Source organism: Emys orbicularis, chromosome 2, assembly GCF_028017835.1.
Source record: "Emys orbicularis isolate rEmyOrb1 chromosome 2, rEmyOrb1.hap1, whole genome shotgun sequence".
In the NCBI taxonomy this organism is placed as follows: domain Eukaryota; kingdom Metazoa; phylum Chordata; order Testudines; family Emydidae; genus Emys; species Emys orbicularis.
Genome location: NC_088684.1, coordinates 76,840,740 through 76,853,697, shown reverse-complemented (window position 1 = coordinate 76,853,697; position 12,958 = coordinate 76,840,740). Strand labels below are relative to the sequence as shown.

Sequence of the window (12,958 nt, the reverse complement as noted above, 5' to 3'; positions counted from 1 at the left end):
CTCCAAAATTATATCCTATTTTACTAAATAGTAGGGCTGTCAATCGCAGTTAACTCAAGTGATTAACATAAAACAAATTAACTAGATTAAAAAAATAGTCGTGATTAATCGCAGTTTTAATTGCAATGTTAATAGAATATCAATTTAAATTTATTATAAATACTTATGATTTTCTACATTTTCAAATATATTCATTGCAATTACAATATAGAATACAAAATGTACAATGCTCACTTTATATTTTTTATTACAAATATTTGCACTGTAAAAAAAGAAATAGTATTTTTCAATTCACCTGATATGAGTACTGTAAGTGCAATCTCTTTATCATGAAAGTACAACTTACAAACGTAGAATTATTATTTTTTTATATAACTGCACTCAAAACAAAACAATGTAAAATTTTAGAGCCTACAAATCCACTCAATCCTAATTCTGGTTCAGCCAATCAAGTTTGTTTACATTTATGGGAGACAATGCTGCCCATTTCTTATTTATAATGTCACCTGAAAGTGAAAACAGGCACGGTTGTAGCCGATGTTGCAAGGTATTTGAATGCCAGATATGCTAAACATTTGTATGCCCCTTCATGCTTCTACCACCATTCCAGAGGACATGCTTCCACGCTGAACTTAAATTGGTATTCAATTATTTTTTAACAATGCAATTAAAACTGATTGATCATGACTTTTTTTTTTTTTTAAATCTACTAAATAGTTATGTGATTTACCAGCGTGCTGCCTAAATAAATACAAATGCATTCAGTCTAATGCAGTAGCCCTGGGTGTGGCTTCAGTTCCTCTTATGCTCTCTGTTACAAAGTTCAGCCACAATCACTCTAACATAAAATATTTAGCTTCTCTCTGCCAAGCAAAGTGATCAATGTAATTGACAGGCAATTCATTTTCTTTGATAGTTTATTTTAAAATCAATGATAGCTTTACCTGCATAATGTACAGGGATTTCTATCTTTGGCCCTATGACATAATGACCCTCCTCCAGACTATGAGCTGTAATTGTTGTCCACTGCCGGCATGAATGAATCACAAGGTAATCATTTTCTCGAAGGCCTTCAACAGCGTCTCCTGCAAAACAGATGTAATTTTAGATCAGATTCACTGCATAAAGAAATACTACTAAACTGTGCATTACACAACTTAAAGCCATTTATTCCACATTACGTTTACTGCAGTGAGTAAGTATTTTACCCAACTTAAATATCAAAAGTTTCTGATGACAGGTTACAATCTTTTTACTAAAATGTTACTAAACATTTTCATTTAGCTATTTACTCTTACAACTGGAGAAAATAAAATTAAATATTAGCATAGGAATACTAGAAAAATGTAATTCAGTTATTCAGCAGCAACTCTAGGGTTCTTATGAAGAAAGCTAGAATGAGCAGAGTTTTTGGCCTCCATTTATTTTTATTTAGCTCCCTTAATGAGAAGCACATGAGATTTTAATTTTCAAAATACAGAGATTACCAGTGTGCTTACTCATATACTTTACTGGGGGTTTTGCAGCAAGTGGTGAGAGGGAACAGAACAAGGGAAGACTTCCCCACCCCACATACAATGATGAGCCTTGTTAAAGAACACACTGGAATTGTCTGTACAAAATCAGCATTAACTGTTATTGAGAATTATGGAGTTACACAAAACAAGGTATTTTGTTTCTAAACAAAAGGTCCATTTCATAATCCACCTTTGCAATTATATGCTCAATCATAAAATACAAGAAAGCACAATTCTGCACATTGAAGAGCAGAAGCACTTATAAGACTGATCAAGTATCTCCTACTGTACTGCACACTACTGCAGTGGATCCATGTTCTGATCAAAAAGATAGCAGCGGAACAAACACCTCTGAGGATAGACGAACATGACATGGTGCAGTCACACAGAAATCTAAACTCAGATCTCAGTTTTATATACACATACAGATGTAGTTGGTAAGCATCACCTGTCATTTACATTAAATAATGTATCCAGATCAACACTTTTGTAGCACTAATGCTTGCTTTAATTCTATTTATTAAAGCATTTTAAACAGGCATCATAGACAGAGGTATAACAAGTTACACATAAAATACACCGCATTGTTATAAAAGTGTCCTAGATAAAAGGATACCAAATAATTTTCACAAGTTACAAGTCAGTTATTCCTATATACAAAGATAGTTTGAGCTTACAACATTAACATCTGAAATTAGCATATCTCCTCCCACAGGTTCAGTCCATTCAGAGGATGACTTCCATTTTGTGCTCTAGACTGTTCTACAAGAATTTGCAGCCATATCAGTTATGGTGAACAGGTCATTGGATATACTCCTGGGGGTGGAAAGATATTTCAGTTTAGTCATTCTACTCTCTTCCCACTCACTACCCAGTTGGCAATTCCTGTTATTTGAGGCTCAATCCTGCAGTCTTTATACCAAAGTTTTCTAATGCTGAAGTAAATGAAAATTCAACGTGAGCAAGAAATGTAAAGCCAACCTTTGCTTACGTGGTTTTGCCAGATGCCCTTCCTTTGTCCGTTGGCAGCTATCAAGCCCATCCCGAACACTCCAAGTTCATTTCCCCCATAATTGTCCAGCCTCTACAGCTCCTTTGGGTGTCCCTATCAAATTTCAGATGCACATGCCACTCACTATTCCTGGTCAGGACAGAAGTGTTTGGCATGTACAGCGCCTGTGAGAGTCATGTCACATGGCCATTCAAACTGGCAGACAAGAAGGTGCAATACAATTTTCAAAGAGCAATAGGCCCCATAATGTAAAAAGAAAAAAAAAAACCACACCAAAGCAGTCCATAGATAAGATATCATCATTACAATACCTCACACACTGGGTTCTGGGGCCATAGCATTTACATTACAGTGTATTTAACAGTCCATGTGCAATACTCTGTCTCCTACATAGCATGTTGCTCTTACCTATCTTCAATCACATTCAGTCTTTCTACTTAATGCATAGGAAAGAGCCTTAAGGCAAATTCATTCTGTCTTTCTATTACAATGCCTTTGAAGTCATCAGAGACTGATGTGTAACCAACACAGGCCAGGGGTAGTGGGGCAAAAATGCCAACAATTTTAGGTTTTATTTTCCCTTTTCCCCACCAATCATGGCTAAAAAACTTTCATAAAGCAAGTCCTCTTTCAACCTTGCTATCAAGTTTGGAAATGCATATTCCCCTCAACTACAACAGAAGCTCATATACCCTCTCCACTCCTGGAACTGGATCCTCCAAGTTCCTCCATGCAGATAATTAGTGCAGAATTTCTCATAATTTCACCATCTCAAACTGTTTTTATTTTCCCTGCTGAGACCCTCCATAAAGGAGATACAGGCAAACAGGACTATGTAAAGTAACAGGCAACTTCTAATACTCCGTTTGCAATGGCCACCACGTGTTCTAATCCTGGGAGCATGAAATGCTGCATTCCGTCAAAGTACCACCCACCTATACATTTTAAAGACATGTTCTGAGTGAATTTATAGATTTAAGACCAGAAGAGGACATTAGGTAATCTAGTTTGACCTAGTGTATAAAACAGGTCACAGAATTTAATCCACTTACTCCTGTATTAAACCCAATAACTTGCATTTGACTAAACAATATCTTCCAGAAAAACATCCAGTCTTGAAGATTTCAGGACATGGAGAATCCACTACTTCCCTTGGTAGTTTGCTCTGATTTGTCACGGTTAAAAATGTGTGCCTTGTTTCTAATTTAAATTTGTCTGGCTTCAATTTACAGTTCCTGTTATGTCCTTCTCCACTAGATTAAATAGTCCTTTAGCACCTGCTACTTTATCCATGTGAAGGTACAATTCTAGTATATCCTCACCATTTCTAGTCTAGAGAGAAAAGGTGGCTTCAACATAAGGATTGGTATTCAAAACTGAATTCTAAGTGGTACATTTATCACTTTCCTTGATATTCCAATGAATGGATGGAGTCTGTTTAGTTAGTGTAATTTCTTCTACTTTCATTACAACACCCACTCCTGCAGCATGGTTGTTTCTGAGCAAGTGAGGGGGGTGAGAGGGAGTCTGGGGAGGAAATGGCAAACTTGCTTCACAGTAGGGGAATGACCTCCAGTCCCACCATGTTTTTGAAGTAAGGTCAGGTAATTGGCAGAAGAACCTCATGTGCAAGTGCACACACACACACAGCCTTTCTAGAATCTCCCCCCTCTGGTATCTTGCCTACTCTGATCACAAGCTAACTGCTAATATACAAAACTTCTCTTCAAATATTTCGGTCACACACAGCAAATTAGAATTGGTGTGTTTGAAAAAGAGAAGATTTTACAGGAAGACATCCAAGAACAGATTCAATTTCTGGTTAAGGCAGACTTACAGTTCATATGGTTAAATTCATGCTTTTTAAAGTAATTGGTAACAAGCAATTAATTTTGTTCTACAGTAAATATAATGATCATGCCCATATGGAATTAACTGGCTACAGTGCATGACGTTTGAAGGCAGTACAAAGCATACCTTGCACACCTTTTTCTGTCACTGAGAGTTCAAAGTTATAATTTCAAAACAATACACAAATAAAGCTTGTGTGTAATGATCAGGAATTTCAGAGGTCATCCTTGTACAGTATGAAAAAAAGATATACTCAGCAAAGGACACAGACAGACAGACACACAAGAATTGTTTCCTTTATGGTTCTCATGAAGTGATTTGTCAATGTTTACTGTATTAATTAAAACTGGGTGGGGACTAGGAGTGTAGAGTATCAGAGGGATAGCCGTGTTAGTCTGTATCCACAAAAACAACGAGGAGTCTGGTGGCACCTTAAAGACTAATAGATTTATTTGGGCATAAGCTTTCGTGGGTAAAAACCCCCACTTCTTCAGAGTTAAAGTTACAGATACAGGCATAAATATACTGACACATGAAGAGAAGGGAGTTACCTTACAAGTGGAGAACCAGTGTCGACAAGGCCAATTCAGTCAGGGTGGATGTGGTCCACTCCCAATAATTGATGAGGAGGTGTCAATACCAAAAAGAGGGAAAATTGCTTTTGTAGTGAGCCAGCCACTCCCAAATTAATGGTGTTAAATTTGCAAATGAATTGTAGCTCGGCAGTTTATCTTTGAAGTCTGTTTTTGAAGTTTTTTTGTTGAAAGATGGCTACTTTTAAATCTGTTATTGAATATCCAGGGAGATTGAAGTGTTTTCCTACTGGCTTTTGTATGTTCCCATTCCTGATGTCTGATTTGTGTCAATTTATTCTTTTACATAGAGACTGTCCGGTTTGGCCCATGTACATGGCAGAGGGGCAGTGCTGGCACATGATGGCATATATCACATTAGTAGATATGCAGGTGAGTGAACCCCTGATGCTGTGGTTGGGTCCTCTGATAGTGTCGCTAGAGTAGATACGGGGATAGAGTAGGCAACGGGGTTTGTTACAGGGATTGGTTCCTGGGTTAGTGTTTCTATGTTGTGGTGTGTAGTTGCTGGTGAGTATTTGCTTCAGGTTGGGGGGCTGTCTATAAGCAAGGACTGGCCTGCCTCCCAAGGTCTGAGAGCGTGAGGGATCATTTTCCAGGAAAGAAACTACACCATCTGCTCAAGAAACGTCCTGCTATAGCACAGGAACAAATCTACACAGACATACCCCTAGAGCCCCGACCAGGGGTATTCTATCTGCTACCCAAGATCCATAAACCTGGAAATTTCTCACAATCACAGTCAGCTTTTGTTAAGAGAGAAAAGATCCACTAGCAGTAGGATCTCACATCAAGATCAGGTTTTAAGTTTGAGTGCAATCGTTCAGAATTGAATGAGAGCACCGTGGTTGGTCATATGCTGGAACTGAAAGAAGTGAGAGTTTGGGTATTAGGATGTTTCAGTGGCCAGTCATGTCATTGGACGTTGGTGTGGATGTGCTCATTACCTGAACTGAATTTCCTCGATTTTAAGTGATTGTGTTAGGAAATGGACTCCAACAATTTTAACTGTAAACTAAAGCTTTTGGGGTAGAATATATTCAGTATGAACTCTATTCTTTCATACTAAGGATTTGGGGGTCAGTGGGCAGATGTGTGTTTATGTAGAGTTATATGGCTTCATGCATCCTACCAAAAAGGCAAACGGTGAAAGTATTTTACAGGAATGCACTATTTTACTGTGCAAGAGCAGATGATTTTATTTAACTCAGCGTGTTTAGTAAATATCATCTACAAGTCTGCTGCAGTAGTTAAAATCACATCCTACTCTTAAAAGTCAGTGAATGGGGTTGCTCTAGTTTAATAATTAAATTTTGGTCCATTAAGTTTCATAAAACAGCATTCTTGCCCATTACACACATTGTAGGTGACCACTTTTCAATTCCAACAAGTACTAGTAAACTGACATTCAAGTTACTTACAAAATATGAAGATCAACATGAATCATTCACTTACAAAAAATATGCTGTTGAAAATAAAATACAGAGCTACAAGAATCTAAACATTGTAAAATGCCACATTTGGTCATCTTGGTTAAAAGTTTATATCCACCCCTTAAACATTAAATTTTTTACTCTGGAGACATTTAAAATGGAGGTAGAGAGAGTTTGGGAAAAGGAGAAAGGTAAGAGACAACCATTTAAATAAACCAGATTAACTAGATACCATATTTCCAGCAGAAAGATTCTGAAGGAAGCACTTCTTTGTCTTCATTCCAAGATGAAACTGAGCCTAGAACTATCCCTTATTCTTCTTTTGAAGACACTGAAGTTTGTAAATGTTTCTCTTCCTACAATGAAGAATCTTTTTCCTTTCTCACAAGAAAGCTGAAAAAGCAGCTCATGGTCTAAAATCATCCCTAAATTGTGAACCCTAGTAACTGACAGCACTGTAGAAGCTGACTATATGCCTCTTGGTAAAGAATAAATTGTGAGCCCTATTGGATGGCTTCAATCTCCAGGGCCGCCCAGAGGGGGGGGCAAGTGGGGTAATTTACCCCAGACCCCGGGCCCCACAGGGGCCCCCACGAGAATAGCGGAGGCTCACCCCCGCCATCCCCCCGGCACCTCAGCGCGTCCTGGACAGCGCTGCAGCCGCATGGCTCCAGAGGGCCTGAGCTCCTCCCTGCTCAGAGCCGCGTGGTAAGGGGGTGGGACTGCGAGCTCTGGGACGTGCGTGCTGAGGTGCTGGGAGGCGGGGGTAAGCGGCCGGGGCCATTGGATAAGGAGCAGGGAGTCCCAGGGACCGTCAGGGGACAGGGGGGGGGGTTGGATGGGGCAGAGGTTCTGGGGGGGCGGTCACAGGACAGGGGGGGGTTGGATTAGGGGGATCTCAGGGGGGTGGTCAGGGGACAAGGAGCAGGATGGGTCAGGGATTCTAAAAAAATTCTCATTTGAAATGTTTAGCAGGGGTTTTGTTTGTTTGTTTGCTTTTGTTTTTCTGCTTCTTGGTGAAACAAGAACCAAAAAAGCCTCCAAGGTTTTCAATTTGTTGTTACCCCTCTACCCCGCCTCCTTTCTCTCCCTCTTTACCTTTTTCTCACCCCGAGAGGGAAAAGGAGGTGAGGAGAAGGAAAGCCCAAGAGAGGAAAAGCTCAATGAAAACCATTTTTAAAAAGACTTTAATTTAAGTGGAAAACAAAAGTTGAATGAAACAAAATTTTTCTACACATTTTTTCTTAAATGTTGTTTTGATTGAAGAAAAAAAAATCACCACACAGGTTTCTGTATGCTCCTTTTGCCTAGCCTGAATGGCCCACTGGCCTGAGTTCAGTCTCATAGGGGGCACCTGCTTAGGGTTACCATATTAAAGGTTTTTAAAAAGAGGACACTCCACAGGGCCCTAGCCCCGCCCCTTCCCCGGCCCCGCCCCAACTCCTCCCCTTCCCCAAAGTCCCCATCCCAACTCTGCCCCTTCCCTGCCCCGGCCCCGCCCCAACTCCGCCCCTTCCCCAAAGTCCCCGCCCCAACTCCGCCCCCTCCCCTAAGCGCCCCGCATTCCCCCTTCTCCTTCTTCCCAGCCACACGAAAAGGGCTGCCTGAGCACTACCGGCTTCACGGTTTGCTGGGCAACCCCCAGACCTCCAGACCCTGCGCCCCCGGCCGGGCACTTCCCCTCCCGGGCTCCAGCTGCGCTGGGGAAGCGCCCGGCCCAGGGCACAGGGTCTGGAGGTCTGGGGGCTGCCTGGCAAACCATGAAGCCGGTAGCGCTCCGGCAGCTCGGCTCTTCAGCTACACAGACCTGAGGTATCTGGGGGGAGCAGCAGCAGCAGCCGCCGCTGCAGCGGGGAATCCGCCTGCAGCTCACAGCCTGCCGGAGCCGCTCAGGTAAGCAGGGGACTGGGGCAGGGATGCCGGCATTTTCCCGGACATGTTTGGCTTTTTGGCAATTCCCCCCGGATGGGGATTTGAGCACCAAAAAGCCGGACATGTCCGGGAAAATCCGGACGTATGGTAACCCTACACCTGCTAAATATAGCTTGCTTACCTTAACTGTCAGCTTCTCACCCAGCCTCTGTCCCAGTGCCTAGATATCTGGCTGAAACTGTTACTTCTGCTGGATGGCATGAGCACATTCCTCCTTCTGACCTATAACTGAGTCACTCCTTGGGCAAAGAAGAAAAATAGTGTATTTCTGCTCTTCAGATTAATCACAAGACAGTTCTACACTATTTTAGCCAAGTATGTGCTTGGCCTGCCTTCTATGGCTCAGTCATGTGCAGGTAGGTGAAATAGTGGGTGAAAAACTGGTTGAAGGACAGTAATCAAGGAATGGTTATCAATGATATACTTTTAAACTGGGGGAATGTGTCCAGCAGGTCCCACAGGGGTCCAGTACTATTCAATATTTTCATAAATCAACTGGATAATGGAGTCGAAAGTTCACTTATGCAATTTGCAGATGACACCAGGCTGGGAGGGGTTGAAAGCACTTTGGAGGACAGGATTAGAATTTGAAATGCCCTTGATAAATTGGAGGATTGGTCTGAAATCAGCAGATGAAATTCAATAAAAACAAGTGCAAAGTACTACACTTAGGAATGAAAAATCAAATGCATAACTACAAAATGGAGAATAACTAGCTAGGCAATAGTACTGCTGGAAAGGATCTGGGGATTATAGTGAATCACAAAGTGAATGTGTCAACAATATGATGCAGCTACAAAAGAGACTAATATCATACTAGGTTATGACATATGTTGCAACCTTGTGCAGTATCTCTGGGGATACATACTGTATTAAGCTTATGAATGGTTTATGTATCACTGTGGGCCAGGGACTGTATGCAACTTGGGGCAGTGGAGGAGAGTGAGGGGGAATGAGACCACAGCTCCTCCAGGAACTAAAAGCAGTGGATGGTGATTTAAGGTGAATCACTCAGGTTGTAAAGACCTCCAGAGAGGTACCATGCCTGGGGACGCTTGCATAAACCGGTTCAAACTAGGTTTTCCAGAGACCAACGGACTAAGAAAGGATGTTTGGCATAAAAAGTCTGCATTTAAACTGACTCAGGGCCTTCTTTTGATTTAGCAAGCAGACAAGTCCTTCTGACCAAAGAGGCAACCCTTCCAGAAGGGCTGGAAGGACTTTGGCTTACTAGGGCCCCCATCAGATTGAGCAGTGACATCTGATAAGCTTTTAGAGTGTGTCATAAACATACAGTTAAGGTTAATTCCTCTTTTACCTGTAAAGGGGAAAGAAGCTCACATAACCTAGCTGACACCTGACCAACAGGACCAATAAGGAGACAAGGTACTTTCAAATCTGAGAGGGAGGAAAGTCTTTGTCTGTCTGTTGTTGTGTGTGCTTTTGCCGGAGAAGATCAAGGAGGCAAGCCATCTAACTCCATTAAAATTTAAAAGTTTTGGATTTTTTTTAAGCAGAATTTTTTTTATTGTTTCTTTAAACAATCAAACACAGCAAGCAGCAAATATCTGGCCACACACTTCTGAAACCCCAAATCATGTTCAGGTTTTGGCAGACTTATTTCAGCTTTTCAATTAAAAAAAAAACAAACAAAAAAACAAACAAAAAAACCACACATTTTGAAGGAAAGCAGACATTGTCCGTGATTTTTTCGGCTTTTTAAAAACCCCTAGTTTTCGATCCAAAAAAAGTTGACAGAAAATATTTGTCCAACCCTTTTAATGAGCTTTAGTGCCTTTTAGCACTAGCTGATGCTGAGAACCAGTGATACCTTATAAAGGTGACTTGAAAAGAAATTTTCTCAAAACTGGGTTTGTGCTGAGATGCAGAAGGTTTTTAAATGTTTATTTTTCCCAGGGCCGCCCGGGGGGGGGGGTGGGGAGGGGAAGGGGGCAAGTGGGGCAATTTTCCCCGGGCCCCACAGGGGCCCCCACGAGAATACAGTATTCTATCGTATTGCAACTTTTTTTTACGGAAGGGGCCCCCAAAATTGCTTTGCCCCAGGCCCCCTGAATCCTCTGGGTGGCCCTGTCAATCTCCTCTGGGCAGACTTCATGCCATATCTAGGTATTTATACCATACTCAGTACCATGGTATTCCAGTCCCAGAGCAACAGAATTAGACACAGCCTTAGATTATGCCAAACACAAAATCCATACCTCCTATTATTGGTGGGTCCACATGTCAGTCAATGTTTGACCAGCCTCTAGCACTAGGGTTCCTACTTAATTTGTTATTCCTCTGATCTCTTGATACCCAAGGAAAGTGTGTAGCTGTGAATTTACCAATTAATGATCAGAGAGAGACTCAAGCTGCAAAATCTGGATCCAAGTTCAGACCGATCTTTACAAATCAGCAGCACTGATGACTATTTTTTTTAAACCACAAATAGGTATTTCTTTTAAAATAGTCAATTCTCACACCTCAAGCAACTCTTGAGCCAATACTGACTGACAGAGCTGCTCTAAAGTGCAATCCTGTGTTGGCAAGATGGCCTCCATCTTTGTTCAGTGGGCCAAATTCCACCCTTAAAATATGAAGGTGCAATTCCCATTGAAGTCAACAAGAGCTGTATGTACATGTCTATGGGCAGATTTTGGTCACTTGGTTCTAGGACTTCGACTGACCAACCTGAAAGGCACTATATCCCATTACCAATCCCCTGACCAGTCCAATCAGCTTTTTGTAAAAAAGGGTTGAGAAAAGTATAGAAAGGGCAACAAAAAATATAATAAGTATGATTTATTTCAATAAAATGAATTCTGGGGAGCTGAAGTTAGAGTCTAAAAAAAGAGGGAGGGGACACATGATGATCAGTACCTGTTCAAGTGAAGGCAACTTATAGTCTCAGCCATAAACCGGAAAAGAAAAATAATAAGGAAAAAGTTCTTCACAGGCCTGGTCTAAAACAAGACTTTTTTGCAAAGTTTTCACTGTTGCTTACACCAAACAAGAGTGAACTGGTGTTGACAGCCAGAGGAACTTTGCCAGGGTTTTTAAAACATTGCATTGGTGTTAGCAATGGTGGGAAAGTTTAAAAAAAATCCTTAGTACAAAACAACTGAGCAGTGGAATAGAATCCCGAAGGAGATGGTCAACTTGCCAATATATTAAATTCTAAAATTTTAATTGAAGGGATACTGTGAATTCTCATGCAAAATTAAGGGTAAGACTGGAGGACATGCTCTTTTCTGAGCTTATTTACAATAAGGGATGGAAACAATGTAGAAAGTGTGATATTCTGGTGATAGGTTTACCATGAAACTGCAGAGTACTGTAGAACAGTCAAAATCTCTACTATGCACAGTAGCATGTAGCCATTTGGAAGCAGTTCAATATTTCTCATCGAGAAAAAAAAAAAAAGTCTTTTCCATTTAAATATCAACTCCAGTATAATTAAAACGATAGTTACTATGTTCCAAACACACAAACTGCCCAGCTTTGGTTTAACAGCTGGGAAAGAGCACACACAAATGAAAACAGCATGACAATCTTTTCTAGCCAAAGGCTAATCAATGTTTATTTCCCATCCAGCTCATGACCTAGGAGAATGTTACCAATGTATCATGTTTTATTTCTATGGCATGGTTATACTGAATTACCATAGCAACTTCTCCCTTGTAGAACAGGTGCCTCTTTATTCCCTCAGATTACTTTTTAACTAATCTGAAAAAAAGATTTGAGTAATTCCACTTCTAAGCTTAGATTTTGGGGAGGAAGAAATGCACGTTTCTTGTAAAGTCGGAGTATTAAAATTAAGAGGATAGGATTTCTCTTAATATCAGTGAGAGCATGCAAGCTGCTCTCCTGCTTAATTCTGATAAGATCAAAATCTTAACTAAAAAAAGTCAGCACTACAGTTTGCTACCAATTTAGACCATAGACTAGTGTTCCCCAAACTGTGGGGGGCACGGAGGAATGTTCAATGGGGGGGGGGCATGACGGAAAAAGTCTGGAACCCACTGCCAAAGACTGTGTCTACATCAGTTGTGTAAATGAGGCACCTTAATAAGGCATTAATGTTTCATTCTGTATTTAATTTTATAGAACCGTGGGGGGTGGGTTGGTTTTGTTATTTGCTTAATCCAGTACCCCCTGGATCTAATCTCACCACCACTGACAGGCTGCACATCATATTTCTTCCATACAAACATATTCCAGAGACTTATAATGAGGAAAAGAAAGAGTTTAAGAGTAAAATGTGATGAATATTCCAGCTGTAAGTTGTGATAAGAATTTGATTGAATGATATCATTTTGACAAGTATTTGAATGTGGGGAGGGAATTAAAACATTTGGTGTTGTGAAGAACAATACCCATAGCAATATGGAAAAAAACTCCAATACATTCAGGTCGACAAGGATTGGAAACTTTGCCTTCTGGTCACTGGTACTGAACAAGTATTTGGAAGTATGTGTAATGGTACAACAAGCATTTCTAGCACTGAGAAATCATAAGTATGGGGCATTACTGGGGGGTTCACCTAATTTGTTAAGATCCTTTCTCACCCCTTCAGTGTTTTTGCTATTTCACTGACTGTTAACGGACACATTTATAATA

The 12,958-nt window shown here is 40.7% G+C and overlaps 1 protein-coding gene across 2 annotated transcripts in view; it reads right to left on the bottom strand.

Moving 5' to 3' along the window:
- GAREM1 (GRB2 associated regulator of MAPK1 subtype 1) overlaps positions 1 to 12,958 on the bottom strand; it is a 141,537-nt gene that overhangs the window by 110,697 nt on the left and 17,882 nt on the right. For both annotated transcript variants that reach the window (XM_065399323.1, XM_065399324.1), the window contains exon 2: positions 945 to 1,085. In XM_065399323.1, the coding sequence (XP_065255395.1) occupies positions 945 to 1,085 (141 nt within the window). The remainder of the gene's footprint in view (positions 1 to 944; positions 1,086 to 12,958) is intronic.